Consider the following 27161-nt stretch of genomic DNA (forward strand, 5'->3'; position numbering starts at 1 on the left):
AAGGATGGGAAAAGCTAATTTGCTGTCTAGTTCCATACATGTTTTGTTGAAAGTAATTCACACTGAATTAATTGAGGCTGTTCAAGTGTAGGTGTCCTTCGAACTACATCCTTATTAACTTTAATGAATTATATTATCTATTCTCACGTAAGAATTTTAGAGAGTTATTTTGGCTTGGGTTCCTATGAGCAGAATTCCGTTCCCAGGATGTTCTTATGGAAGTAGTGGGTGGTGCCTCTCCAAAGCAGCCGCCTTCTTGTTGCTATTGGCTCTTGTGCCCAGTGCAGGGTTTGCCATTTGCCACAAGGCAAGAAGTTGAAATGGAGCTCAAGGTGGAGGCCCTACCTCCTGCAGATGATACGTAGGCGACTGCTTCTCAAGCCCAGACATTGAGAGTGCAGCCTTTTCCAAAGAAGCTGGTCTCTTGCACCAGAGGGGAGAACAGGGCGGGAGGTGGCTTGGGGGTGGTGATGATGATGCAAGAAGAAAGGGGCATCTTGGGAGCATTCACTGGATTGTCATCCCTTCTATTTATCAAAGGGCAACTCTGGATCCAACCTTACATTTACAATCAGATCTCACAGCTCTCACAAAGCCGCAAGGAGGAAATTGGCCACAGTAAACTCCAGATTGCTTGTCAATTGGTTTCTTGGAGACCTGACCAATCAATCAATCAATCAATCAATCAATCAATCGGACTTTCTGTTATGCTCCATCTTGCTTACTAAGGCTCCATACATGTGCTGTAGTTAAGGTACTGTTGGGATGGAACCAGACTTGGTCATTATTACACTAGACCCACAGAAACCAATTAGAGTTATGTTACTCATGATTAATAATTCCCATTGATTTCAAAGCATCTAACTTCAGTCACATTTCTTTCAATGGATCTACTTGAATCCAGACTAGGTGTTGGGGGAAATATTGGAATATTCTGGAGTAGAGTTATGAGAAAGAGGCTCCAATAACCAACTTCCAGACGGGGATGTACTTATAAAACCTTTTTATGTCAAAGTCAGAATTTCACAACATGACACTCTAATTCAAAATCCAGTAGCACCTGAAGGATTAAGGTAAATGCTGCCATCCATTGAACAGTTTGTAATACTTAAAAAGAGCTGAAGAAGAAAAAATTGAGTAAAGTACATTCTCCAGAACAGCAATTGTATTTCAAAATAAAAACTGTATTTGTTGGGTTTTAAAAGAATGGTTTTTTTAAAAAACAAGTCTCCATAATTGTCATATGACAAGTACACAGGGTAATTGTTCTCCTATGTAATTTCTTGTTTGTTTGTTTGTCCACAGTACCCAACATTTTCTGGCATATATATTCCCACAATTTCTCTTAAGATAGATACAATATGTAATACCAGTCTCTGGGGAAAACACGACTTTGTCCATTATGCCAATTATTACCTTAATAATACAGAAGTGTAGTGACTAAAATAGGTATGATCACCTAATTAGGAATTTCAGAATACAGTTTCTAGAATACAATTTCTAAACACCCACCTACCATAAATGAACATTAAAATATTCTTAACAATAGGATTTTATTTATATGTGCACTTAATTCCACTTATCCCATATACATATTGGATGACTTTTGGGAGTTCAATGGTGCAGCCCTCATAGATTTTATTTTTACAAACAAAAGAACCCAAAGTCAAGCATCTTAATATACATGAGAAAAGAAATTCTCAAATATTGATTTCCAATTTTCAAATTTAATTTCAATAGGAAAATATTAAAAATGTGCACATTTAAATTTTTCCATGTACTGTATATACATGTGTGTGTATGTGTACATATACAAATAAATTTCTTGTACCACACATATACACAGCATTTCAGTGGAAATATTTTGTAAACTATTTTCCCACATGTAAATGTCATTGTATTAAAAATTTTGATCTCATTAAAAATAATGTTACATTTTTTGCCATCAAATTTCTGTTCTAACTTGTTATAATTAATAACACTCATGAACATACTTCATTCCTCCTACAATTACACCAATTTTATACTTTTCTGAAGATGTTTCCAATTGACACTCATATAGCAAGAGAATCAGGTACAAACTTCTCCAGGTAAATTAAAATCAGGTAATCACTACTGTCCTGGACCTGATAAAGTTACACATCGTTAACATCTAGCTATTTAAAAAAAAATCACCATAGAAAGCTTTTACCTATGAATGCAATGAACAAATATTTTCTCCAGTAATAAATAAAATAAGTGGCAGAATACTCTAAAATATGGATGAAACTCAAATGATGTGTACAGTACATACAGTATAATACATGATAATTTACTGTTAGCTAAACAGTAATCCTGACATTTCAGGAGACACCTGTTATATTACAGATAAAGAAAATGGCATTTTATAAATTAACCCACCATGTATTTCTCCCACTTTGAATACAAATTAGAATGTGTGTATTATACAGTATATACATACAGTACACACATAAAAAACCCGACTTATATTATCTAGTTTTGAATAGCAGTCCTTAAGTGGAAAAAAAATTCTATTGTACAGAGTTTATATTCAAGCTGGATTTTGCATTTAACATTCAAATTAATTTGGGTGTAAAGAAAAGGTCAGTGCATCTTTGTGTTTGATTCCCCCCCCCCCATTCATTTTAAAAATCCTCTCCAATATTAGACAATTTACAGCAAGATTGTCCCATAATACAACTCCCATTCAGTAAGCAGACATTTGACACTTGGCTTACCTTTCATTTTTCCCCCTTTAAAATAAAAAATATTATATAAAGAAATACATGTTTGGCAAAAGTCTTTGTAAATCACATCAAAACAACTTAAAAACATGTTCACTGAGGATAACTGAATTCAATTCCTGTTTTGAAATTCAGAATATTGCCTGGTGTGGTTCTGCTAAACATGTGATGTGAAGGTTCAAAGAGGAGGGGAAAAGATCTCCAATTTCCTGTGATTATACAGTTTCTTTGAATGAGCAATGTCAACGTAAACACCCTGGCAATTGCTGTATATCCACAGTATATCTATAACAAGCTGCACTGGTTACTCTGAAGAAGTTTTGGTTAAAAGAATTATTAAAACATATGTTGGTAACAGTGAATATTAAACATATGTGGTATTAATAAATAAGACTAGATGGATACTTATCTGTATATAGCAGATTTGAAATTACTTTTCAGGGACTCACCTGTCTTCATAGATAGGCTTCAAAATGGAACACAGAACTTCTACATACATGAACTTAAATAGAGAAAAGTAAACCATACACTGGACAATATTAGTGAACACCAGAGTGAACATCGTAAATAAATACAGTATCTTCCAGTATAAAAAAGGGAAGAACTCTATACAAGCAGTTACTCACTAGGTATGAATTAAAGATGCAACTCTCTCTCACTCCTGGCAAGAATTAATTAGTAATGCACAATTTCTTAACAGTGCAAAATATCCTGAGAAATTATTAAGATTACAACAAAAGAGAGGGCTGTCATCGCAAAGTTCTTGCACAAAACACAGCAATTGAGTGTCTTAACCAACAAAATAAAAACAAAATAAGACAGATCATCTACAATGTGTCTAACACTAAAAGGGATGCCATATGGGGCACTTCTCATTATTTCACTGGCTAATAATAGAAAAGGATTGCATTCAATTACTGTTAATATCTTTCGAGTTATCTATGGCCAATTATATACAAGGAGGTAATTTGTAGTTCAAGTTATTATTTTTTCCCAACTAGCTACAAGCTGAATTCTAAAATTTTACACTGAAATATATTGTTGGAAATTTAAAACAGGCCCTCCTGGAGGAGCGTTTTCCTAATTTTGTGCAACTTTGATGCAGAGCCCAACAAAGTCCTATGAAGAGAGACAGTGCATCTTTAAGAAGGTTGGCACTGAAATCCCGTTTTCTTTAGCTGCATTCTATTAGCTTGGCCAGGTTATCTCGTAGTTCTGTTAGTTCAAAGATTTTGCCATCAAGAATTTCTAAAAGTGTTTTCAAGTTATTGCGAAAAGCTTCTTGTTCATTCTGACTTTTCTCCAGACGCTGCTCTAGGTCAGACAGTTGTCCTTCTAGGTCCTTGTTTCGAACTTCCACTTCCTTAAAAAAAGAAGAAGCAGCAATATATGTCATTTGTAAATGCAGTATTATCTTTATCAGTTTTCTATACAGTTAACATGGAGCTGGAATGATCATCAGGCTCAACAGGGTTATCTCTTACTCACAAGTAGGGAGTGAGGCTCACATTCCTAAATGGAGGTATCTACGTAGGATAGCATCTTCATCAGGGCTGTCCAACTTTTCATACCAAGTGGGCTGCAACACAACTTTGACCCAGAAGCTGTAGGCTCCACACTGCTTTGTTGGTTGGGGAGCAGAGGCGAGGCCAAAATTTGACACACAGAGACCCTGGCAGGGTCCTAGAGCCCTCCCACCCCCTCCCCAAAGCTGGGAAAGAGCTAACTAGGCTTTGGGATGGAGGAAGGAGGAGTCTAGGACCCCATCAGAGTGCTCACAAAAATGGCCTGGAGGGCCGCATGCTATATACCATGATTAGCATGGACAGAAGTGTGCCTCACATACAATTAGGAAGGGAAAGGAGGATAGATAGAGATGCATGGACTAGCCTACACAATATGATTTAGCATCTTAGTAAATATATATTTTAGTCATTTAAGCATCATTTAATTACAAATGGATTTAAAAGGAAAACTTTGTTTTTGGTAGTGTCAGGAGCCAGGTTAACAGGATTTTAAATAGTAGTTAAGACCCCCCCCCCCACTTACAGATAACTCACATTGTTAACCTGGCTCACATCTTTCACAAGCGTTCAGTTCTGTGAGTCCACGCATATATGCAAAAATGTGTAAAGCCAGAAGCCCCTGAAACCAGCCCCACCCAAGTTGTAAGGCTGCCTACCTGGCTGTGGGAGGGTGGAAGGGCTCTGCCAGTGTGCAAGAGCGCCTTCCTAAAGTTAGCACTGGCCTGGCTTTGGGAAGGCAGTGCAAGGGCTCTGGGATGCTGCCAAAGTGCTCACACCACCTTCCCAAAGCCATGTAAGTCCACAACCACAGCTTTGCATGGGGGTGTGTGGGTGTGGATTTCCTCTGCTCCTTATTTATTTATCCTTCCCCAGGCCCCACACAAAGCTGTGTTCACGTAAATAAAATAAGCATAAGATACGAGTTACCTGTAGGAAAGAACATGTAACCACGTAAAATTGTTTTGCAAAGGATTCTTTTGTTGCACTTATTTAAGATTTTTTTTTAAAGTTTGTCAAGGGCATAGATTCCACTGAGTGTGTATATAATCTTGCTGCTATCTCCAAGTAACTTGACCAGTCAGTTTAGAGAACACAGAATCTACAGGCAATCAAGATCTAAAACATACACTCATTTGAAGAGATGAAAGACATCAAGGCCTGCAGCAATTTGTTAAGGAATGCCGCTTCAAAAGCTATGAACTCTAAAATTCCCAGCATAAATTGCAACACATATGTAAGAGGAAGTGTTTGTGTTCTAGCAGAAATTACTCCTACCTGCTTATCAAAGTTTGATTGTTTGCCATTCAATAGAAATATAAAATGCAGTCCAAATTTCCAGATACTAATTTCAGCATTTTTACCTGCTCAGGAAAGCATCAGCATAAGGCTTTATTTTGGCCCTCCAGATGTTGATGGACTCCAACGCCCATTAGCTTCAGCCAGCATGGCTAATGGTCAGGGATGATGGCGGTCAGAGCGCAACTATGTTCAAATGCCCACATGTTCCCCAACCCTCCCTGCTCTAGACAGCCCTCTTCTGCTTCTTCCCAAGAAAATACATTGCCGTGTTCCCGACCATCAAATATCCCCAAGTAACCCAAGGGGCAATATATTGCATCTGAGCATGAGATGGGAGGATTATCTTTGAACAGCTTGTGCTCGTGGGCTTGTAATTCTTTGCTGATCTTGGAGTGATCTGGAAATTCAACTCTAAGGGCCTTTCTTTGGAAAAGAGGCATAAAGCTCTGGCAGGATCCTACAGCCCTCCCACCTCCTCCCCAAAGCTGGGAAAGTGCTAACTAGGAAGGAGGCAGGGGGACTCCAGAAGCCTATCAGAGCCCTCACACCTCCTTCTCAAAGCCCAGCACCTTGCTTACCCAGCTTTGGGAAGGCAAAGTGAGGGCTGTACAGGGACATCAAATGTTGCTGAAAGCCGCCAAAATAGGGCCACACATTGGACCACCCTGGAACTCTAGGAATACTTACCGGTATGTAACCTTATATTAAGAAAAGGAAGTCTGAAAGGGAATTCACATACCCACACCAGAGCACATCACTTCTTTTATTTGTTTGCTCCCCCCTTGAAAGATGTACAGTCCTTCTCTTCAGCACTAGGACACTCATCCTCATGATTTGTTTGTTTGTTTAACGTGAACGGGCTTTCCCTGCGCAGTGACAAAGCTTCCCTTCTTCCATCACACTTGTACAATGTTCACACAAACACTGCAGGAACACAGTTAGCCCCATCAAAGTAGTAAGGAGGTGGGGGCTATTCTGCACCCCCAAACTGTCTGTCTGTACAAGTCTTCAAGATCCAAAATTATCCAACTTCTTTCCTCTTTTTTAGTGTTACCTACAAGCAGATACAACCCTATTCGCTCTGTAACTTACTTGTAACTTCTGAGTTAAAGAGTCCCTCTGTGCCTGAAGCTCTCTGGCATTGTCAATTTCTTGTCTCAATTTTTCTATTTCCTAAAGGGGATAAAACAGCATATTATCCAAAGTCAACCTAACTTTCATCCTGGACAAATCCTCCTCATCCAATCAGGACATACAAGACAGGGTTGCCAATGCTGCAGAACCCATTGGTACTTCTCACAGGTACTTATGCAGTGAAACTAGAATTGGAGAGTGGGCCAAACTGTATCACCCTGAGAGCCATCTGGCCAGCCCTAGAGCTTTGAACTTCAGCATGCTTCTCAAAACATGCACAGTTCCCAGTAGGAAGCATCATTTGTGCTTCAGGTTCATAAGCATAGAAATCTGCTAATGATTATGCAGCAATAGCTGAAATTGAGTCATAAGAATCGGCTGCCAGAGAGCCAGTTTCTCAGGGCTAAAGACACCAGGGAGGGAACGCTGCAAAGAACAAAGTTGAAATTTCAGTTACAAGGGACTGTGAACAACTGTCTATTTTATAGCAAGAAGAAAGCCAGAGGAATCGTAATGAAATATATGCAACAATTCATGACCAAGTCTAAAACAACACTGGAATCATTTAGTCAGGCTAGATACTAATAATGTTGGCTTAGAGCCTAACTTGCCTTCTGTGAAGAGAATGATTTCAAGAATTAAAGTAGACATCTGTGGAAGTAGTGAACAACTCAACACTTCTTTGTGCAATAAAAGTCTACCAGTTAGGTGACTAGGAAGAAACTTCCCCGAAGGCATGCTATTTCGGAACTGCAGTGAGATATCTTGAACTGTCCTCTGAAACATCTGGCGCCAATTACTGACAGCGAAATAATAGCGTGCTTCTAGGACTAGAGAAGTGATATAAAAAGCAATCCCTACCTATTATTCACTCTTTGGGGAAGTGAGTGTGCTTTGCCAAAGGCAACAAAGACGCTTTTTGAACTTCCCACCAATGCATGGCCTCATACTGCAGGGGTCAGTCTGCCGATCATCATCACTAGAGGAAGTACTTTTAATTCTAATACACCTGACTCTTCAGGCACTTTGAACCAGTATATAAAAGCCATCTTTTAGAAATGAGTTATGGCCTGTTTGTCAGCCTGCTTTCACACTTCTAGGAAGGACAGAGGAAAGCTACTGACTTTTGAAAGAAATGTGTGTTTTTTGGGAGAAACAACCCATATTTATCTAAATGGTTTTCCCTGTGCAAAGAATTTTGCATCTCATTCTAGATGTTAGTCAACAGAATAAAAAAACAACAAATTAGACAACTTATTTTTGTAACCCGTATTTTGATACAAGCTAATGCAATACTATGAATGGTGTATGAGATAAATAATCAGGGCTATTAAAAAGTCAATTAACAAATGCAAGCAAGTACCTCTTCTTTTTTCTTCAACGTTGCCTCTAATTCTTGTATTGTCTGGTTTAATTCTGTTTTATGTGTGTGGACCGCACTTGCTTGACTACTAACACACTCCAGCTCAGTCACCTGTAAAAATAAATACAAATGATAAATATACAATTATAGGACCATATGGGACATTTCTGCTTTACTAAGCATCTGTATCACAGCATTAACACTTATTGCAATGGTTTCATTAGCTTTGCACAGTATTTTATGAAATGATGGTGGAGCACTGTTTAAGTTCTGTGCCTGATGCTAGTTCTTCTAAAAGTGGCAAAGTTTGAATCAAATAATGGGTTGGTTGGGAATTAAAGTGATAAATATAAACCTAAGAATGGCTTATTTAATTATGAAGACTGTTCTCCTTCAAACTCCACTCTTCTAGTTGACACTATATAGTAGAATGATGTGTAACTAGTTTGCTAAAATGATTCACACAAATCTTTTAACCCCACACTACTACTACTACTACTTCTTCTTCTTCTTCTTCTTCTTCTTCTTCTTCTTCTTCTTCTTCTTCTTCTTCTTCTTCTTCTTCTTCTTCTTCTTCTTCTTCTTTAGATACCGCCCTATACTTTAGTAATTCATAAACCTTTACCATCCAAAGACTTCCCCAAAATTCTAATTAACCTCTGTATTTTTCCACCAGCACTGTACAACAAAACCAATGGACGCTTAAAACACTGTGATTTAAACATCAATACTAACAATTCTACAGACCATGTGCATGTTGTCACTCAGGTGCTTGTAGAAAACATTAATAGAATTGAAGTATGCTTAACTTTCTCTAGATTGCGCCATTCAGTGGGACCTAACTGTACAATTAAATACTAATGTAGCACTAAGTTCAACAACTCATAAGCATGCTTAACTTTCTCTGGATTATGCCCAATGCTAATTTTTATTTAACGGCAGCCAAATCCTCTGAATGTGACTTGAGGGCATTAAAACATAAGCACAAAGGAAAAACTCTGCTGGATAAGAGGGCTCATCTAATCCAGCACTGTTTTGACCAGCCAAAGGCCTGCAGAAAACCCACTAGCAGGCCATGAAAGAAACACACCTCTTCCATTGATTATTGCCAACATCTAGTATTCAGAGGCATACTGCTTTTAACTTCAAAGGTCTCATTTAACTATCATCATTCCACATAATAGCAAGCTCAGGTGTTTGAGCGCCTATCATTTTGGAAGCAAAATGGGGCCACTCAAATACAAGGCTGTGATTTCTGCATGCTTTGGGACTCCCTAGGTACTCAGAAGTATAGAGGTTTGTAAAGAAAGAGAAAATGGAAATTAATAAAAACAGCTCAACCACAACATGTGAGCTCACAGAATGCGGTGGGGAGTTGAACCTTTAAAAAAGAAGAGGGAAACTAGAAGTCAGGCAGACTGTATCCCTTTTCATAGAGAAGAAACTCTCTGTGATTAAAGCAAAGTAGGGTCATGCCACCAAATTGACCTCCCTGGGATGCAAGCCTGGGCAGTGTGTATGGAGATCCTGGGCTGCCCAGACGACAAGATCCTTCTCTTGGTCTCACTGATGTGGAGCAAAGGAAAACACAGCAATAATAATAATAATAATAATAATAATAATAATAATAATAATAATAATAATAATTTATTATTTATACCCCGCCCATCTGGCTGGGCCTCCCCAGCCACTCTGGGCGGCTTCCATAGAAAGCAAAAATACAGTAAAATATCACACGTTAAAAACTTCCCTGAACAGGGCTGCCTTAAGATGTCTTCTGAATGTCAGGTAGTTGTTTATCGCTTTGACATCTGCTGGAAGGGCATTCCACAGGGCGGGCGCCACCACCGAGAAGGCCCTCTGCCTGGTTCCCTGTAGCTTTGCTTCTCGCAATGAGGGAACCGCCAGAAGGCCCTCGGCGCTGGACCTCAGCGTACGGGCAGAATGATGGGGGTGGAGACGCTCCTTCAGGTATACTGGACCGAGGCCGTTTAGGGCTTTAAAGGTCAGCACCAACACTTTGAATTGTGCTCGGAAACGTACTGGGAGCCAATGTAGGTCTTTCAAGACCGGTGTTATATGGTCTCGGCGGCCGCCCCCAGTCACCAGTCTAGCTGCTGCATTCTGGATTAGTTGTAGTTTCCGAGTCACCTTCAAAGGTAGCCCCACGTAGAGTGAATTGCAGTAGTCCAAGCGGGAGATAACCAGAGCATGCACCACTCTGGCGAGACAGTCCGCAGGCAGATAGGGTCTCAGCCTACGTACCAGATGGAGCTGGTAAACAGCTGCCCTGGATACAGATTTGACCTGTGCCTCCATGGACTGCTGTGAGTCCAAAATGACTCCCAGGCTGCGCACCTGGTCCTTCAGGGGCACAGTTACCGCATTCAGGACCAGGGAATCCTCCACACCTGCCCGCCTCCTGTCCCCCAAAAACAGTACTTCTGTCTTGTCAGGATTCAACCTCAATCTGTTAGCCGCCATCCATCCTCCAACCGCCTCCAGACACTCACACAGGACCTTCACCGCCTTCACTGGTTCTGATTTAAAAGAGAGGTAGAGCTGGGTATCATCCGCATACTGATGAACACCCAGCCCAAACCTCCTGATGATCTCTCCCAGCGGCTGCATGTAAATGTTGAAAAGCATGGGGGAGAGGACGGAACCCTGAGGCACCCCACAAGTGAGAGCCCAGGGGTCTGAACACTCATCCCCCACCACCACTTTCTGAACACGGCCCAGGAGGAAGGAGCGGAACCACTGTATGACAGTGCCCCCAGCTCCCAGCCCCTCAAGACGGTCCAGAAGGATGTTATGGTTGATGGTATCAAACACCGCTGAGAGATCCAGCAGAACTAGGAAACAGCTCTCACCTTTGTCCCTAGCCCGCCGAAGATCATCAACCAGTGCGACCAAGGCAGTTTCAGTCCCATGATGAGGCCTGAATCCCGACTGGAAGGGATCCAAATGGTCCGCTTCTTCCAGGCGTGCCTGGAGTTGTTCGGCCACCGCTCGCTCAATCACCTTGCCCAAGAATGGAAGATTTGAGACTGGGCGATAGTTGGCCATTGTGGCCGCATCTAAAGATGGTTTTTTAAGAAGCGGTTTAATAACCGCCTCTTTCAGCGGGTCTGGGAAGGCTCCCTCACGGAGGGAAGCATTCACCACCCCACAAAGCCCATCGCCCAGTCCTTCCTGGCTAGCTTTTAGAAGCCAGGATGGGCAAGGATCCAGGAGACAGGTGGTTGGCTTCACTCGTCCAAGCAGCCTGTCCACATCCTCGGAGGTAACAGATTGGAATTGATCCCACTCAACTTGACTAGACAGAACTCTAGCACTCTCCCGCCCCGGCCCTGCTCCCACAGTGGAGTCTACTTCTTCCCGAATCTGAGCGATTTTATCTGCAAAAAACTTTGCAAAATCATTGCAGGAGAACATGTGGCCCGTACTGGGCCCCGATGTTGCAGGTGGTTCCACTAAATTGTGAACCACCTGAAAAAGTCTCCTGCTGCTGTTTTCTGCAGATGCAATAGAGGCGGTAAAGAAATTCTTCTTCGCCGTCGCTATCGCCACTTGGTAGGCTCGACGTTGAGCTCTAACCTGTGTCCGGTCAGATTCGGAATGAGTTATCCAGCGCTCTAGCCGTCTCAACGATTGTTTCATTGCCCTCAGATCCGTGGAAAACCACGGGGCTGTCCGGGCTCCATGCAATCGGAGAGGGCGCTTCGGAGCCAAACAGTCAATAGCCCTGGTTAACTCCACATTCCAGCGGGCCACCAGGGAATCGGCTGAAAGGCCATCAACATGGGATAAAGCATCCCCTACCACTCTCTGGAAACCATTTGGATCCATTAAGTGGCGGGGGCGGACCATCCGAATTGGTCCCACCTCCCTGCAGAGGGGATGGGTCACAGAGAAGTCCAGTTGCACCAGGAAGTGATCTGACCATGGCACTTCTTTCGTTTCGCTTTTACTTAGTGTCAGATCACCAACATCCATAGAGGTAAACACCAGGTCCAAGGCATGTCCGTGGCTATGGGTTGGGCCAGACTTATTCAGGGACAGCCCCATGGAGGCCATGCTTTCCACGAAGTCCCGAGCGGCCCCTTGTAAAGTCGTGTCGGCATGGATGTTAAAATCCCCTAGGACGACCAAGCTAGGTGTCTCCAGGAGAACATCCGCCACAACCTGAAGCAGCTCGGGCAGGGAATCCTTGGTGCAGCAGGGAGGTCGGTACACCAAAAGGAATCCTGTACTGCCCCTATTGCCCAACTTCCAGAACATGCACTCGGAAAACTGGGTCTTCCCAATAGGACGCCTGGTGCAACCTAGTGACTTCCTAAAAATCACTGCAACCCCCCCTCCCCGCCCACATGACCTGGGTTGCTGTGCGTAAGAGAAACCTGGTGGACAAGCAACGGCAAGGACTGGCCCATCTGCTTCATCCAACCAAGTCTCTGTTACACATGCCAGGTCAAGTCCTCCATCCATGATCAAGTCATGGATGGCAGTGGTCTTATGAATCATTGATCTGGCATTGCACAGCAGCACCTTCAGGTCATGTGGGTATCCCTTGCTGATTCTAGTATCCATCCGGTCAGGACCAGACCCGGAGGCAGGGATAGTCCTCAGACAACGACTAAACCTGCCCCCTCTGTAATGACATGGTCTGGTCTTAGCGTAACTCCTCCTCCTACCCGTGATCACTGAGATCGGTTGTCCAAGTGCATCCCCCCCTGTGGAACATGCCCCAGCCATTTTGTGGGCTGGGGCCCACTCCCCGGCAGCCCTGAACCCTCCCCCTAAGAACAAAATAACACCTTAAGCAAACAAAACCAATAAAACAATACAAACAAAAAATGTTTGGTACCAGCTGGGTCTAAGGAGTTGTTGGAAGGAGGCGTACAAGACACTATTCAACTACCTTCTTGACCATTGGACCCACTATTGGTCTCATCCACTCAACCCACCAGAGCCTGTCTTTACATGCAGATGAAGTTTCTAATTCATTATGCAAATTATGAAATTTTCCCACAGCAGACAGCAAGGTGAATAACAGTATTTGATGGAAAATGAACTGCAGCAGAATGGAAACAGTGCTGCATATGACAGATACGGGGCGGAAGAGAAAATGATGCCTATCTCACATTCCTATAGAAAAATTAGTTGGCTGGCGTGTAATTCTGGCCTGAGATGTAGAAAGTGAGTTTTCCATGACATAGCTACTATAAAAATCCTGTAACTAGCAACTCCAGGACTTTTTTTTAGGGTAGAAGCAATAATTGTTCAACCCGGACAAAGAGGTCCAGCGCTGAGGGCCTTCTGGCGGTTTCCTTGCTGCAAGAAGTGAGGTTACAGGGAACCAGGCAGAGGGCCTTCTCGGTAGTGGTGCCTGCCCTATGGAACGCCCTCCCAGAAGATGTCAAGGCAATAAGAAACTAACTTACTTTTTAAAGACACCTGAAGGCAGCCCTGTTTAGGGAAGTTTTTAATGTTTGATGCTGTATTGTGTTTTTAATATTTGGGTGGAAGCCACCCAGAGTGGCTGGGGAAACCCAGCCAGATGGGGGGGTATAAATAATAATAATAATAATAATAATAATAATAATAATAATAATAATAATAATAATTTCACCTGGCCACCTTCCCACCTTCAACCCAGACCAGCTCAAATAAGCCATGATGGGCAGGGGTTGCCGGGGGGTGGGGGACATATTATAGGCTAAAGAGCTGCAAGCACCTTGTCCATATTTTCAGGCCTCATCAGCTGAAACCAATCCCACAGGATTGGGCAATATGTTTTGCTGGACAGCTCCCTGGCTCTATAATAATGGTGGCACTAAACTTAGCATGAAGACAAGTACTTTTATCCTCAAAGGTCTGTCAAACTCGTCACAGCAGGCCTCCCATGGTTCCAACACTATTCCCTGGGACAGATGTCAACATTCCTCTCACCACATGGAACAGTTCTGCTGGCCAGCTACTCAAATATGCAGTGCAGTCAGCACACTAAGCCTTCTTTGCTGTCTTCACCACCACACAGAAGGCCCGACTGTGAACTCAAATATAAGTCCCATCAGTTTCATACTGGGTCTTTGGACAGACATCGTGCTAAACCAGGGATTGTGGTTTGTTGCTCCTGCCTATGCTATGGACATCTGCATGTTCACAGAAAACCATTAATTAGGATCTACTGCCAATGTATTGGTCCTGATCATCTGATAATTACAATGGTTTATTAACAGCACACATGACTCTAACTGGATTTAGGCCCTATTGTCATAAACCAAATTACTCTTTGGCTTCTAGCAATAAGCTGTTAAAAGATGCTGCTGTGCTTACTATGTTAAAAGGTATTGCTAAAGAAGACTAATCCAGATTTCCAAATTAATCAGAATACAAATCTCCAGGGTCTTGTTACAAAGTTTTTAAAAAGAGAGAGGAAAAAGAAACATCACACAACTCATTACATGAAGAACGAAGTCAAATATTAAACAATTCAAATAAAAGTTTTCTATATTTCAACCAATGTCTCCTTGATGTTAGTTAGACAATTCCTGATTGCCAGGGGGCTGAATTTTTTTTTTTTTTTCTCTTATTCTCCCCAGTGGGAGGCTGTTTGAAAAAGAGTGAGAGGCTGCCAGCTCTGCAGGCAAGAGGTGACATAACTGGGCTCCTGGGCCCCATGGGGTGCTGCAGAAAGAATGTAATTGGTTAAGGGAGCCGTGGACTCAAAAAGGTTGAAAACCTCTGCCTTATGTGAAGAAGCAAAATAGAGTGGAGCTCCCATTTATAAATGTATATGTTCTTCTATTTCTAAAACTCCAATTGAGAATAGGTGTTACATCAGTTGAAATGGAAATCCTTTGGCTTGCTAAGTTTATAGGTCACATTTCTAGGTATCCAGGAGGGAATGATCAACTTAAACTATGCATGGAAGGTAAGTTGTATATACAGCACTCAAAATCTACAAAACAAGTAATTGCATAGCACTGCAGTACAAGAGTTGTACAACTGAAAGTGGGAGCAAACAAACAAAAGGATAATGGCCCCAGGCAAAATGTATGGATGAAATTTTGTTTTGCTTTGTTTCCTTAGCTTGTTTTTATTATAACTGATGTTCCAGGACCTGTTAAAACAATATCCTCTGTCCTAGAACATTCATGATACTTGGGCAAGAAGCTGAAGCAGGAATTGGGAGAAACACTCCGAGTGGAATGTAGAATATTCAGAATGCCTGTGACAATTCAAACAGTACTGGGCACAAAACACGCACAGAACAGCTGACACATTTAGCAGTTTGTTTTTTCACCTACAATATGAATGTATCAACTATGGTAAGATTCTGCATTAATTGGATTCTTCTCATGTGCATAGCTAACCTCAAATTCTACAATTCCAGCTCTTACTGGATGGACAAATAGAGGAAAAACAACAAGGGACACACTTTCCCCAGCAAATTAAGTCTTCCAGTAATGCCAGTAAAGGACTATGAACAAATATTTGTGCTTTGGGGCATTTTTTTCACCTGGCTGAGGGTGGAAGGACTACACTATGCTTTATTGCATTAATATATTGAATATATAATATTTAACTGCTTTAATTAAGGGATAACCAATAGTATCCCCATGCTAACAAAAGCCTCTTTAATTCAGTAGAGGCTTCTGTAAGCAAAACAGTAAGGGAGACAATTTTCCCCTTTTCCCCTCATCCTTTGAGGATATCGCTATGCAAAATCTGCTCTAGAGACCAGCTGACCCTTCGCAACAGTGTGGGTACAGAAGGAGGGGAAGCAGCAAACTTTGTTTCTCCCTGCATTCTGATGACAAGAGCCTTCACTGGATCAAAGTCTTCCACCAGCAGAAGGATGCCAGTTGAAAACCAAGAAAACTGAAGTTGAAATCCTATGCACACTTAACTGGATGTAAGCACCACTGAATACATTATGACTTCCTTTGGCATATACATGGATAGGTTTACACTGCATATCAGTAAAGGGCCATAGTTTTATGACAAGATGGAAAAGGGAAAGGGGGAAAAATGCCACAAAACCTGTGCTCTCTGCTAAGGCTTGCCTGTCACCTACTAAGCATTCCTGAGGACCAATTATGCCAGGGGGAGAGAAGCCAGAAAAACCTGCTATTGCTGAGGATGGAAGTAGCCCAGGAAGGAAGGAAGCAAACAGTGTGTGGTCAGCCTTTTACAGGAATAGGCACATTGATTTCCCAACTTTACCCTGTTTTGCTTCACCTCTACAGCTATTGAGGTGATCACAAATTGAAGTTGATTTGTTTTTTAAATACAAACATGTCCTAGGTTTCCTTGGAGAGTTGGATTTATTAGTTTGGCCGTGTCTGTCAGCTATGCTTAGTAATTCCCAAAAGAGGACAGCACACTGCAGGAGCCTTCCCTGGTGTGATTTATGGTCACGTTTATACACATTTCTCAGCATAAACATGCAGCCAACTTCATAACTAACCCTCTGTTATTATAACTTAAGTCAATAATTTCACAAAACAAAGGAGAAATTATACTAGGAAAGGAAGGAAAGAAAACTATAGAAAACAATGTGGCAAGGAGGTATCACATGCAAATCCAGCTTTTGCAAAATACACATTTTCTTATTTCTTTAAGTTTAAATTGTATTTATAGGCACATGAACACGCTTAAAAACATCTGGAGTGAATTGGATAGTGTAGTTTCTTCATGGTGAATGAGAGACGCTCCCACACCTACAGTAGCGAATGTTCTTATGTGATGCCAATAAAGGTTACTCGACTTGACTTGACCTACAGTGGCCACAAAGTGCTTACTGTACCTGTAAAATATTCTGAAGTTTTTATTTATATTAATATTATGGAGGCTCTTGATGTACCTGTTTCAATCATCCTTACAGCTTTGAAGTCTGCTGCTCCCAGAAAAGTGGATGGATCAAGGGTTAACGACTAAGCATTGTGAAGGCTATAGGCCTTTTAGCAATATTGCTTGTCAGCAATTTGTGTCCATACAAAAAACAGTATTGAAGCTTACTGAAACATCTTGCTTGGATGGATTTTAGTGAAACAAGTGTGAACAAGACTACAGTCTTTTAGAGACAAAAAGAACCACGTGTGAAAGCTGCTCCTCCAGCCACTTTTTCTGAAGAAAATAGGCTTTGGGAGAGAACCATTTTGAGCAGCGAAGCATTAGATAGGGAGCAGGCGCTTAAGCCTTTTCCCAACAGACAGACTTTTCTTTTCCAAATTATCCTAGCTGATTACCATCCTGATTACCATCAGGATGCACTTCTTCGTATCTGAAGAAGTGTGCATGCACACGAAAGCTCATACCTAGAACTAACTCAGTTGGTCTTTAAGGTGCTACTGGAAGGAATTTTTTTATTTTGTTTTCATCAGGATGCAAGTATCTACAGTAGTACCTCGGGTTAAGAACTTAATTCGTTCCGGAGGTCCATTCTTAACCCGAAACTGTTCATAACCTGAAGCACCACTTTAGCAAATGGGGCCTCCTGCAGCCACTGCACTGCCGCTGCACGATCTCTGTTCTCATCCTGAAGCAAAGTTCTTAACCCGAGGTAGTATTTCTGGGTTAGCAGAGTCTGTAACCTGAAGCGTCTGTAATCTGAAGCATCTGTACCCAAGGTACCACTGTATTTCCTTGTTTGAGAAGCTAGCTGTCAGGGAAAGGGTTAAAAGCCTTTCCCCACTTTTCGACTGAAGATATGCCCCTCCCAACCCACTTTTATTCAGAAATGCAGCTGCCAGGGATTTGTTACAAACATTTGCATATGATATGTAGTTTGCCCCTTAGACAGTTTCAGAACTTCCATCCTTTATCCTCTGAAAGGTTCTTATCACAGTGGCATGCTGGGATAAATACTTTGCAGTGATCCTCCCTGGAGAATGGGATATGCATAGAAAAATCTTTTGCATCCAGTGATGTTGGGCTTTAACAGATTTGCATACAAAATACAGCTCCCTTTTGTCTACAACCATCACCCACCCAAAATTCCAACACATTTAATAAAACGTGATGTAACAAAACAGTACCAAGGGTGTTTCTAACAGCAATGTAAGACTGGCTTCCTTCCAGCTCTACAGCTGAATTGACAGACACATATACCAACAAATCATGCGTGAGCTCAGCCAACATTCTTGACCTTCCCTCCCATACTTCAGATGGCTATCCACTTTTTAATTTTATTTTAATCTGCTCACTTGTCAACTCATAAATTGAAGACGGAAAAAAATTCAAAAGCACAAAACTTCTCTAGGAGTATTTGCTTCTGGATGACACCAAGAGGAACAGCTGGGCAGAAGAGTACATTGCAGGCTTCTACTTTATCCTTGCAGAGCTATTTCCCTCCAGAGGTCAACAAGGTATGTTTGAACTGAATGCGGTGAATGTGCTTCCTGGGCAAATGCTCTTCTAAAAATGTTACGTATGTCTTCACCCTTACAGAATCTTAATTCATACAGTTACGTACTTAACTTGCCTTAGTTTATCTTATTAACAAACCTAAAGAGAGAATACAGTTTAGAGTGGGAGGAATGTACAAACTAGAGGATAAATGAAACAACAAGAGATGAAAAAGAGAGCAGATCATTTTGAATATCCACAGTTGTCTACATTATGAGTTTATCAAATCAGTGCTCAGTTGAATATGAATCAATGCAGTATATAAAGTGAAAAAAATTGTGCTTGCTGCCATTTCACAAGGCACATAAATATACACAGACAAAACGACACTGTGCCTGCCGTATATCTGGACTGAGATAGTTTGCCCCTGCACTTCTCCATGAATAAAGAATTTATTTTCCAGCTATTTTGCACTGGTTTCAGTTGTCTTAATGGGCACAAGCTCACAAAATCAAACCTACAGTAGATTGCAGCTCATGCTTTGTTTGGAGAAAGAAAAACCATGAGCCCAGGTGGAGACCTAATGCTAAACCAAACCATGGTTTAGCTTCCAGCAGTGAAGCAGCAGCATGAGAAGAAGAGAAGCAAAGTTGCCCACGATTTTAGCCCCATGCACCAGTACACTGCACATTCACCTTTAAACCAAAATAATGCTTAGCTATGGTTTAAAGTGACTCACATACAAGCAAGTCCAAGTACACTAGATTAATCTTATACGTCTGACCCAGCGCTATAGACATCACTTAGTAATACATATTTATATGATTTGTTAGATCAAACTCAAACTATATAATATAATAATATATAATTTATTACTACAGGAGAATTTATTACATGAAAACTTTATATTTCATCAGAAGAGAAAATAAAGCTCAGCTTGCATGAATGCTATTGTCAGATGACCAGAAGATTTTTACTGCACCTTTTTCTTAGTTCATAACATGCAGATCCACTAACAATATGTAGTCAAAAGCTTTAAACTTACCCGCTTGTGTAGACGTTCTGCTTCCTCTTGATATGCAGCAAGCTGTTGTTTCCATTGTTTCACGTTGGCAGTGGACTCGAGCAGAGCTGCTGTAAGCTTGGCATTGTTACCCTTGAGTGTTGCAAGTTCTGCCTCCCAGTGCTTGCCGATTGCTGAACTATGGACAAAAAAACAGTTGTCACAATAGTGGAGACCACAGCATCACTGGGTTATTTTTGTTCTCTGGCTCATGCCTATACAATTGTCTTTAGAAGCCAGCAAGTCTTGTGGTCCCTCCCAAGTTCTATGATTATTATTTTTTTCAAAGTAGAGCATGATGCAAAAACACATTGCCTAGGGATTCGGGTGGGAGGAAGCTTAGTAGATAAGCACATATTTTGCACGCTGAAGATTCTAGGTTCAAACTCTGGTTCGCCACTTAAAAGGACATCAAGGCTGGGAAAGACCTCTCCCTAAGATGGCTGAGAGCCACTACCACATTAGTGGGGCAGATGGCCCAATTATTTGACTCAATATAAGGTAGCTTTGTATGTTTTGGAAGACAAATATCTGACTGTGAATATGTGAATGATTTTTTTGAATTTTCATACTAGATATTACCTAATCATAGAAGATAAAAAGTAAACAATGAAAACACCTATTGTTACCTTCTCCAATAACAGGTCAGGAATTAGTAAAAAAATTAGTTGCACTATATTAGTTAACCATCTTACAATATGCAAAGAGAGAGTTTGAAAGTATGCCTAAGCCAAAGATTAGCAATATGGAAAATAACTTGGACAAGCCCAAGGCCCATGTACTCTCCCTTCCCCTGCTCAACCTCAAGGAAGATAGAAATATTTGCTTTCATTTGTAAACTAACCACAGTTTGCCATTACATCTGTCATAAAATTTATATACCATTTGATTGTAAAAAAAAAACCTTGAAGCAGTTAACCAACATAATAAAACAATAAATTATAAGTAAAAGTCATTAAAACAATAAAAAAATTAAAACCATAGATATGGTGTTGAGGTGAGGCAGACTGTTGGTTCTGGGGGACTTTGGCATCCATGTTGAGGCCATTAAATCTGGGACAGCTCAGGACTTCATGGCTGCCATGACAACCATGAAACTGTCTCAACAGGCCATTGGCCTCACACATGTAGCAGGCCATAGCCTATACATCTGATTTCATCAACTGAGCAGAAATAGGGTGATCGGAGAGTGATCCAGTCCGTTGTCAAGATCAGATCACTTCCTGTTGCATTTTAGGTTTTCAGCAGCTTTCTCCCTCCACAGAGGCAGGGGAATGTCCTTGAAGGCTGAAGGATTCAATTAGTTCCCAGACCCTATGGAGGATTTTCCAGCTGATATGACTGGCCCTGGTTGCCTGTAGAAAACATGGATGATCTGGGCCACTGACACAATCCCCCCAGTTCCCCCTGCCACTTGATAGAACCCTGTTGGCTTCTTTGGTATACACCAGAGCCTTGGGCAATGAAATAAGCTGGAAGACGACTTGAATGCAAGTGGAGAAAATCTTCAGGCGAATGCAACAGAAAACTAGTGAGTGCTCATTATCAAGTTTACTCAGTGGCAATGAAGGTGATATAAAGCTTACTTTGTTTGCAATGTGTTTGTGGGTTATTGGTTTGTTTTTCCTTTTGTTTATTTAGTATGTAAAGTATTTTGTATTCTCATTTTGTATTTATCTGTTGTGAACTGCCCTGGGATCTTGAGATGAAGGGCAGTATACAAATTTAATAAATCCTAATGATAATCTAGCTGAGCTAAAACCAGTGGTGGCTTGCTGTGATTTGTTTGCAGAGCAATTTGAAGATAAAATCACTTTAATCAGCTGAGACCTTGACTCCACTGTTTTAGCATGTGATTCTCAAGAGCCATCCAGAGTTTGTTAGTAAAGCATGAGGACAAGGTGCTGGCATCAGCACAGGTGACCATTTCTGTTCTTACTCTTGCTCTTCAAGGCTGGTAAAATCTAACAAGGAGGCAGCAGCTTGCTTGGCCATGCAAGAAGGGGTGGTCCTTGCTTGCCAAAAGGAGGTGATGGTAAGACCACTCATTAGAAACCTTTCCTGGATCCATAAAATCTAAACAATTAGTGACCAGTTGCCAATGTTTGTTTCTTGAGCAACGTTCTTGTGTGCATGGCTGCAGGTCAGATCCAGGCTCTCTTGTGTAAGACTAACTTTTCAGACCTATTTAAATCAGGGTTTGGGCCCAGCTTGGGCATGGAAACCACCTTGGTCACAAGGACCTTTGTTAGGAGAAACAGGCGGCCTGTGTCTCTGTTACTGTTCCTTGATCTCTCAGTGGCTTTCTATACCATTGACCACAGTATTTGTGACTATCCAAATTGAGGGTAGGCAGTGCCGCTTTTCAGGTTCCAATACAATTCAGCCCCTACAGTCCTCAGTGCTGCAGGTTTAGGTTTTCCTATACTGAATGGGCTCACCCAGAGCTCTGGAGTACATTTTCAGTAATGTGCTGGTGATACACTGCTCTATCACAGCTGCAGAAGTATTGTGTCCAGATTAAGGGAAGTAATAGTACTGCTTTATTCTACCTTTCTCAGACCCCACCTGGAGTACAGTGTCCAGTTCTGGACACAATATAAGGATATTGACAAGCTGAAGAGTGTGCAGAGGGTGGAAACCAAAATGAAGGGTCTGGAAACCAAGACTTTTGAGCAACAGTCGAAGGAGTTGGGTATGTTTAGCCCGGAGAAGAGGAGACTGAGAGGTGATATGATAGCCATCTTCAAATATCTAAAGGTCTGTCACATGGGAAATGGAGCAGGCTTGTTTTCTACTGCCCTGGTGGGTAGGACCCAAACCAATGGAATCAAATTACAAGAAAGGAGATTCCAACTAAACATTAAAAAGAACTTTTTGACAGTAATAGCTATGCAACAGCAGAATGGACTCCCTTGCAAGGTGGTGGACTCCCCTTCATTGAAAGTTTTCAAGCAGATGTTGGATGGCCATTGGTCAGGGATTCTTTAGAATAAGAAGAGGAGTTTGGATTTGATATCCCACTTTATCACTACCTGAAGGAGTCTCAAAGTGGCTAACTTTCTTCTCCCCCCCCCACAACAAACACTCTGTGAGGTGAGTGGGGCTGAGAGACTTCAAAGAAGTGTGACTAGCCCAAGGTCACCCAGAAGCTGCATGTGGAGGAGCGGAGATGCAAATCCAGTTCACCAGATTACAAGACTACTGTTCTTAACCACTATACCTCACTGGCTCTTTAGTTACGATTCCTGCATTTCAGGGGGTTGGACCAGATGACCCTTGGAATCCCTTCCAACTTTACAGTTCTACGATTCTATGTAGTCGTGGCAGTGAATCTGCTAGACTGGTGTCTTGCCTCAGTAATGGACTGGATAAGACCCAATAAACTGAAACTTAATTGAATAAGGCTGAGGTACTGTTAGTGGGTGTTTCCCTCAGATCCATGGTTGCTCTGGATTGGGTCACAGTCCCTCTGAAGGAGCAGGTGTGTAGCCTGGGGCTACTTCTGGATCCATTACTGCTGCTTGATGCACAACTGGCCTTGGTGGAGCAGATTGCATTCTATGCAGCTAAGTCCAGATGGCTATCTGGACAGAGATAAACTGACTTCTGTTGTCTACATTCTGGTAAACTCCAGTATACATTACGGCAATGTACTATATACATGGGGCTGCCTTTGAAACCGCTCTTGGTTGGTACAGAATTCAACAACCAGGTGGACTGAGTACATAACACGTATCCTGACACAACTGTACTGGCTACCAGTAAGTGTCCATAACAAAGTGCTAGTTTTGAGCTATTAAGCAATATGTGGTTCAGGACCCCAATACCTCAGGGACGCCTCTCCCTACATGAACCAACCCAAACACCGTGTTCATCATATGAGACCCTTCTCTGTGTTTCTCATCCAAGGGGATGCAGAAGGTGGCAACACAAGTACAGGCTTTTGCAGTGGTGGCTTCCCGCTTGTGGAATGCTTTCCCCCAAGGAAGCACAGCTGGCACCATTATGGTCTACTTTTAGATGTCAGCCAAATTTTGGCCCTTAATTCGGTGGGTAACTAGTTATGCCTGCGGCCTCTTTTGTGCTCATCATTTAAGAGGATAGGCAGCATTTGTTTATATATGAATGAGTACTTGTATTACTGCTGTTTTGACATTTGGTTTTAATGTTTCTTGTTATTTCCCCCCCTGTGGGTCAGTTTAAGACACTTTGCTGTAAAAAGCAGCAAATAAATATAACACAAATGGTATCGAAAATGTACAAATTTCCTTTTCCTTTGCCACCCTGCTTAAGAACTGGATTACCCTACTTACTGCTTCTCTCTATGCTCAAGGCAACAAAATATATTCACCACAATAAAAGCTGTTGGACACTTTCTTTAAAATATAGAAAGTGCTCTATAGTTGCTAGTTAAATAATCCCTTATGTGACAATTAGTTGCAACACCTTGAGTTATTATCTGTCTTTTGGCATGTAATGCAGGGTTTTTGAAATCTTCTCTTGGCTCTTGTAAACCTGGGATTCCCAAATGAGCTACCTTTGTACTATTCTACATCATGGAATGATTGAAATTTGATGCCAGCTGCATCTATGTGATCAAGAGTAGAATCTGAATCATGCCAGCTGCATCCGATTTAGAGAGAGGTCAGATCTTGCCTGGATTGCTCATGCACCAGTCACATATAGGCTGGACTACTGAAAGACACTCTGAGTGGAGCTACCATTGATGATGGTTCTGATACCTCAACTGGTGCAGAAGACAGCCCCCTTGCCAGATGTTTTCTGGTCCCATGTGACAGTGGTCCTGTACCAGTTGTACTGGTTACTGGCACATTTTAAAGTCCTAAAGAGTTTGTGATCAAGTAGCCTGAAGGTCAGCCTACACTCATACAAGCCTGCTTGGGTACAAAAATGTGCTTCAGAGGCCATGCATCTAGGCTTGATTCAGCTGCCAGACACAAGAGATAGGGCCTTTGTTGTGATGGTACCCAAGTTATGAAGTTTCCTCCCCACTAAGATGGGCACAAACTTTTAAGTGGATCTCAAAACTTAATTATTTTGGGCCACTGCGTCTTAAATGCTGTTTGTGAAGTATGACTGGGCTATTTTTTAAGTGTTTTCGTTTTTTCATTTATTTAAAATAAATCTATGCTGCTGTTTTATTTATTTTTATTTATTTATATCTGAATGAACTATTTAATTAATACACACATTATATACATACACCGCTGCCATCTTAAAATGTTTAGGTTTTCGTTTAAAAATATTTTGATAGGGCTATTACTGCATTTTTCTAACTCAAAGTAGATTGGGGAAAATATTTTTTAAATGTGTGTGAAGAGAGAGCCACATTTCATATGGCATCTGGTATAGTGATTTTGGAGTGAGTATAAATAATTATGCCTTTCCTGGATGCTGAGATGTCAAGTGCTATCATTAGCACCATAATAAATGCAACTGCACGAGAGTCACACCTGTTCGATAATGCCTCCAATACTGGTGGAGGCAAAAGGTCATAACTTCTCTCCTTGATAGCCAGCAATATTATGTGAGCTTCTGCAAAGGTTCTCTCAGATCATTTGCACTCTCTTACAGTATTTGTCATGTGTGTGTTAAAGTTATGTGGCCCTTTGGCATCCCCCCCCCCAATGGTAATAACCAGCAAGATCACTCCCTTCCCTTCACAATTTCCTGGAAGTCTGTCATTTTACTTCTTCTCCAAACAGTGAAGTACACATACCATCCAATTCTTCTCAGTGTAGGAATAGCCCCTGCACTAAGGCTTCTCTCCTTCCATTATGGATGGAAGGAAGAAATAGGACAGTATACTTGCGATGTTGGATTACCACTAGTTTTATTGCAAGGGACCTGCAACAAAATTCTGTAGTGCGCAGTTCAGGGCTCCAACCATTCCACCCCCCACCACATTTTCTGTTTCATTTCCTCACAGTTAAATAGCATTCACTGCCCACTGAGCATGCTTAGTCATCACTGGGCTGTTTGCCTCCATTTTTTCTTTTTAAAAAGTTCTGTCAGCTTTGGTGGTAACTTGCTGTTGTGTGGATAGTGCGACATTGGCTACATAGAGCACGAGGAGTTTGCAATTAGTGTGTGTGATAGATCTATACAATCTGCCCCCCCCCAAAGGATCAACTGGCTAATAACAGAATTTCAAGACTATAATTTGTTTACAAATTTATTTATTTAAAATATTTATTCACCACTATCCTTCAAAATATTCTCAAAGCAGTTTGTGTAGTAAGCAAGTTGAATTCATCTTCTCGTTTACTGTTACTTCCTCATGAAAGATAGCATTAACTGCCACAAAAACACAAATGCATTCCAGGGCAGGGGTAAAGAACTCCATACCCTCCAACATTTCTCCAATGAAAATAAGGGCATCTTAAGAAAAAGTGGGACATTCTGGGATCAAATCAGATCGAAACTGGAATGGCTTCTGGAAAACAGGGACACTTAGAGGGTCTGGAACTAGTTCCCATATTTGTGAAGGAAAAATATAGAACTCAAGAGAAAACCACATGATTAGTGTCTTGTGTAACCCATAGTGCTGTTATTGGCATATTTTCTTTTTGCCATAAATGAAGCCGCTTCAACTGAATTATTCTAAAATCAGGGTTGGGAAACTCCCTTTGGCTCCTGAGACTCTCTAGGTTGTATCCTCTCTCTCCAAGCCACATGACTCAGCAACCTTACTTCACACCCTTGTGTGTTTTGCCTTGAGAGGATATATCCCGAAGCTCTGATAATGACTCTTGTTTGGTATGGGAGCAGAACAGAGAGGGGTGTAGATAGAAATTTGCCTGCTGTACATGCTTAGCATTTACATTCGCTGCTATAAGCACTTCTCTCTCAGTGTAAATCTTTACACTAAGCATAAATAAATATTTTGTTCAATTATGCTGAAGATCAATTAAGGCCCTGCATTGACATGGTATCCTTCTACTTCTACAAAAGACCTGGATTATAAAGTAAGCTAACAAGGATGTTCATGAAAGGACAGTTTCCCCTCCCCGCCCCTTGCAGCCAAATGTGCCCTCTCCACCTTCCAGGCAAAACCTCTTAAGAGGGTCAGGGACTCTCTTGAACAATGCAGAAAGGGGTGTGTGGGGATGTAAATTAAAACTTTCCTTCTGTAAACTTGCTTAACATATTTTTGGTTCCAAGCCCAATTTTGGGAAATTCTGCTTTCCTCCAGCTGCTCAACTCCTCCCTTCCCCTCCCCCCTGATCCATCCAGTTTTGTTCAGGAGGGAATTGCCAGTTCTAAAAAGAACATTTAATAAAAGCGAAATGCTTTTTGGAAGGGGGCAGATTGCTGCAAATGAAAAGGGGAGGGAAACTTTCCTTCTGCAAGTTTCCTTGAATTAATTTCTCTTAAGATCCAAATAAATGTTTGTTATATTCATGAGATGATTGAGATAAACGTATGATGAAAATCATTTAAGATTTAAATTACAGTCAATTCAATAAGGAGAAGAACTCCTGGTTTAAATCGCAATCCTATACACATTTACACGGGAGTAAACCTCATTAAGCATAATGGGACTTACTTCCAGGGAAATATGCACAGGCTTCTACTGTTAGGCTACGTAACTATATGCAAGCCTGAACTGGAGGAGAACTCTGAAAATGAAATATGACACTACTTTG

The 27161-nt window shown here is 41.5% G+C and overlaps 1 protein-coding gene across 5 annotated transcripts in view; it reads right to left on the bottom strand.

Moving 5' to 3' along the window:
- Positions 1-986: 986 nt before the first annotated feature.
- Positions 987-27161, bottom strand: part of HOMER1 (homer scaffold protein 1) — a 74212-nt gene continuing 48037 nt past the window's right edge. For all 5 annotated transcript variants that reach the window (XM_081881236.1, XM_081881238.1, XM_081881235.1 and 2 more), the window contains 4 exons: positions 19471-19627; positions 8067-8177; positions 6662-6742; positions 987-4107 (listed from right to left, as the gene is read on the bottom strand). In XM_081881236.1, coding sequence (XP_081737362.1) covers positions 3919-4107; positions 6662-6742; positions 8067-8177; positions 19471-19627 — 538 coding nt within the window. In that variant the 3' untranslated portion in view covers positions 987-3918. The remainder of the gene's footprint in view (positions 4108-6661; positions 6743-8066; positions 8178-19470; positions 19628-27161) is intronic.

Source organism: Podarcis erhardii, assembly GCF_964252035.2.
Source record: "Podarcis erhardii genome assembly, chromosome: 11".
NCBI classification, from domain to species: Eukaryota; Metazoa; Chordata; class Lepidosauria; order Squamata; family Lacertidae; genus Podarcis; species Podarcis erhardii.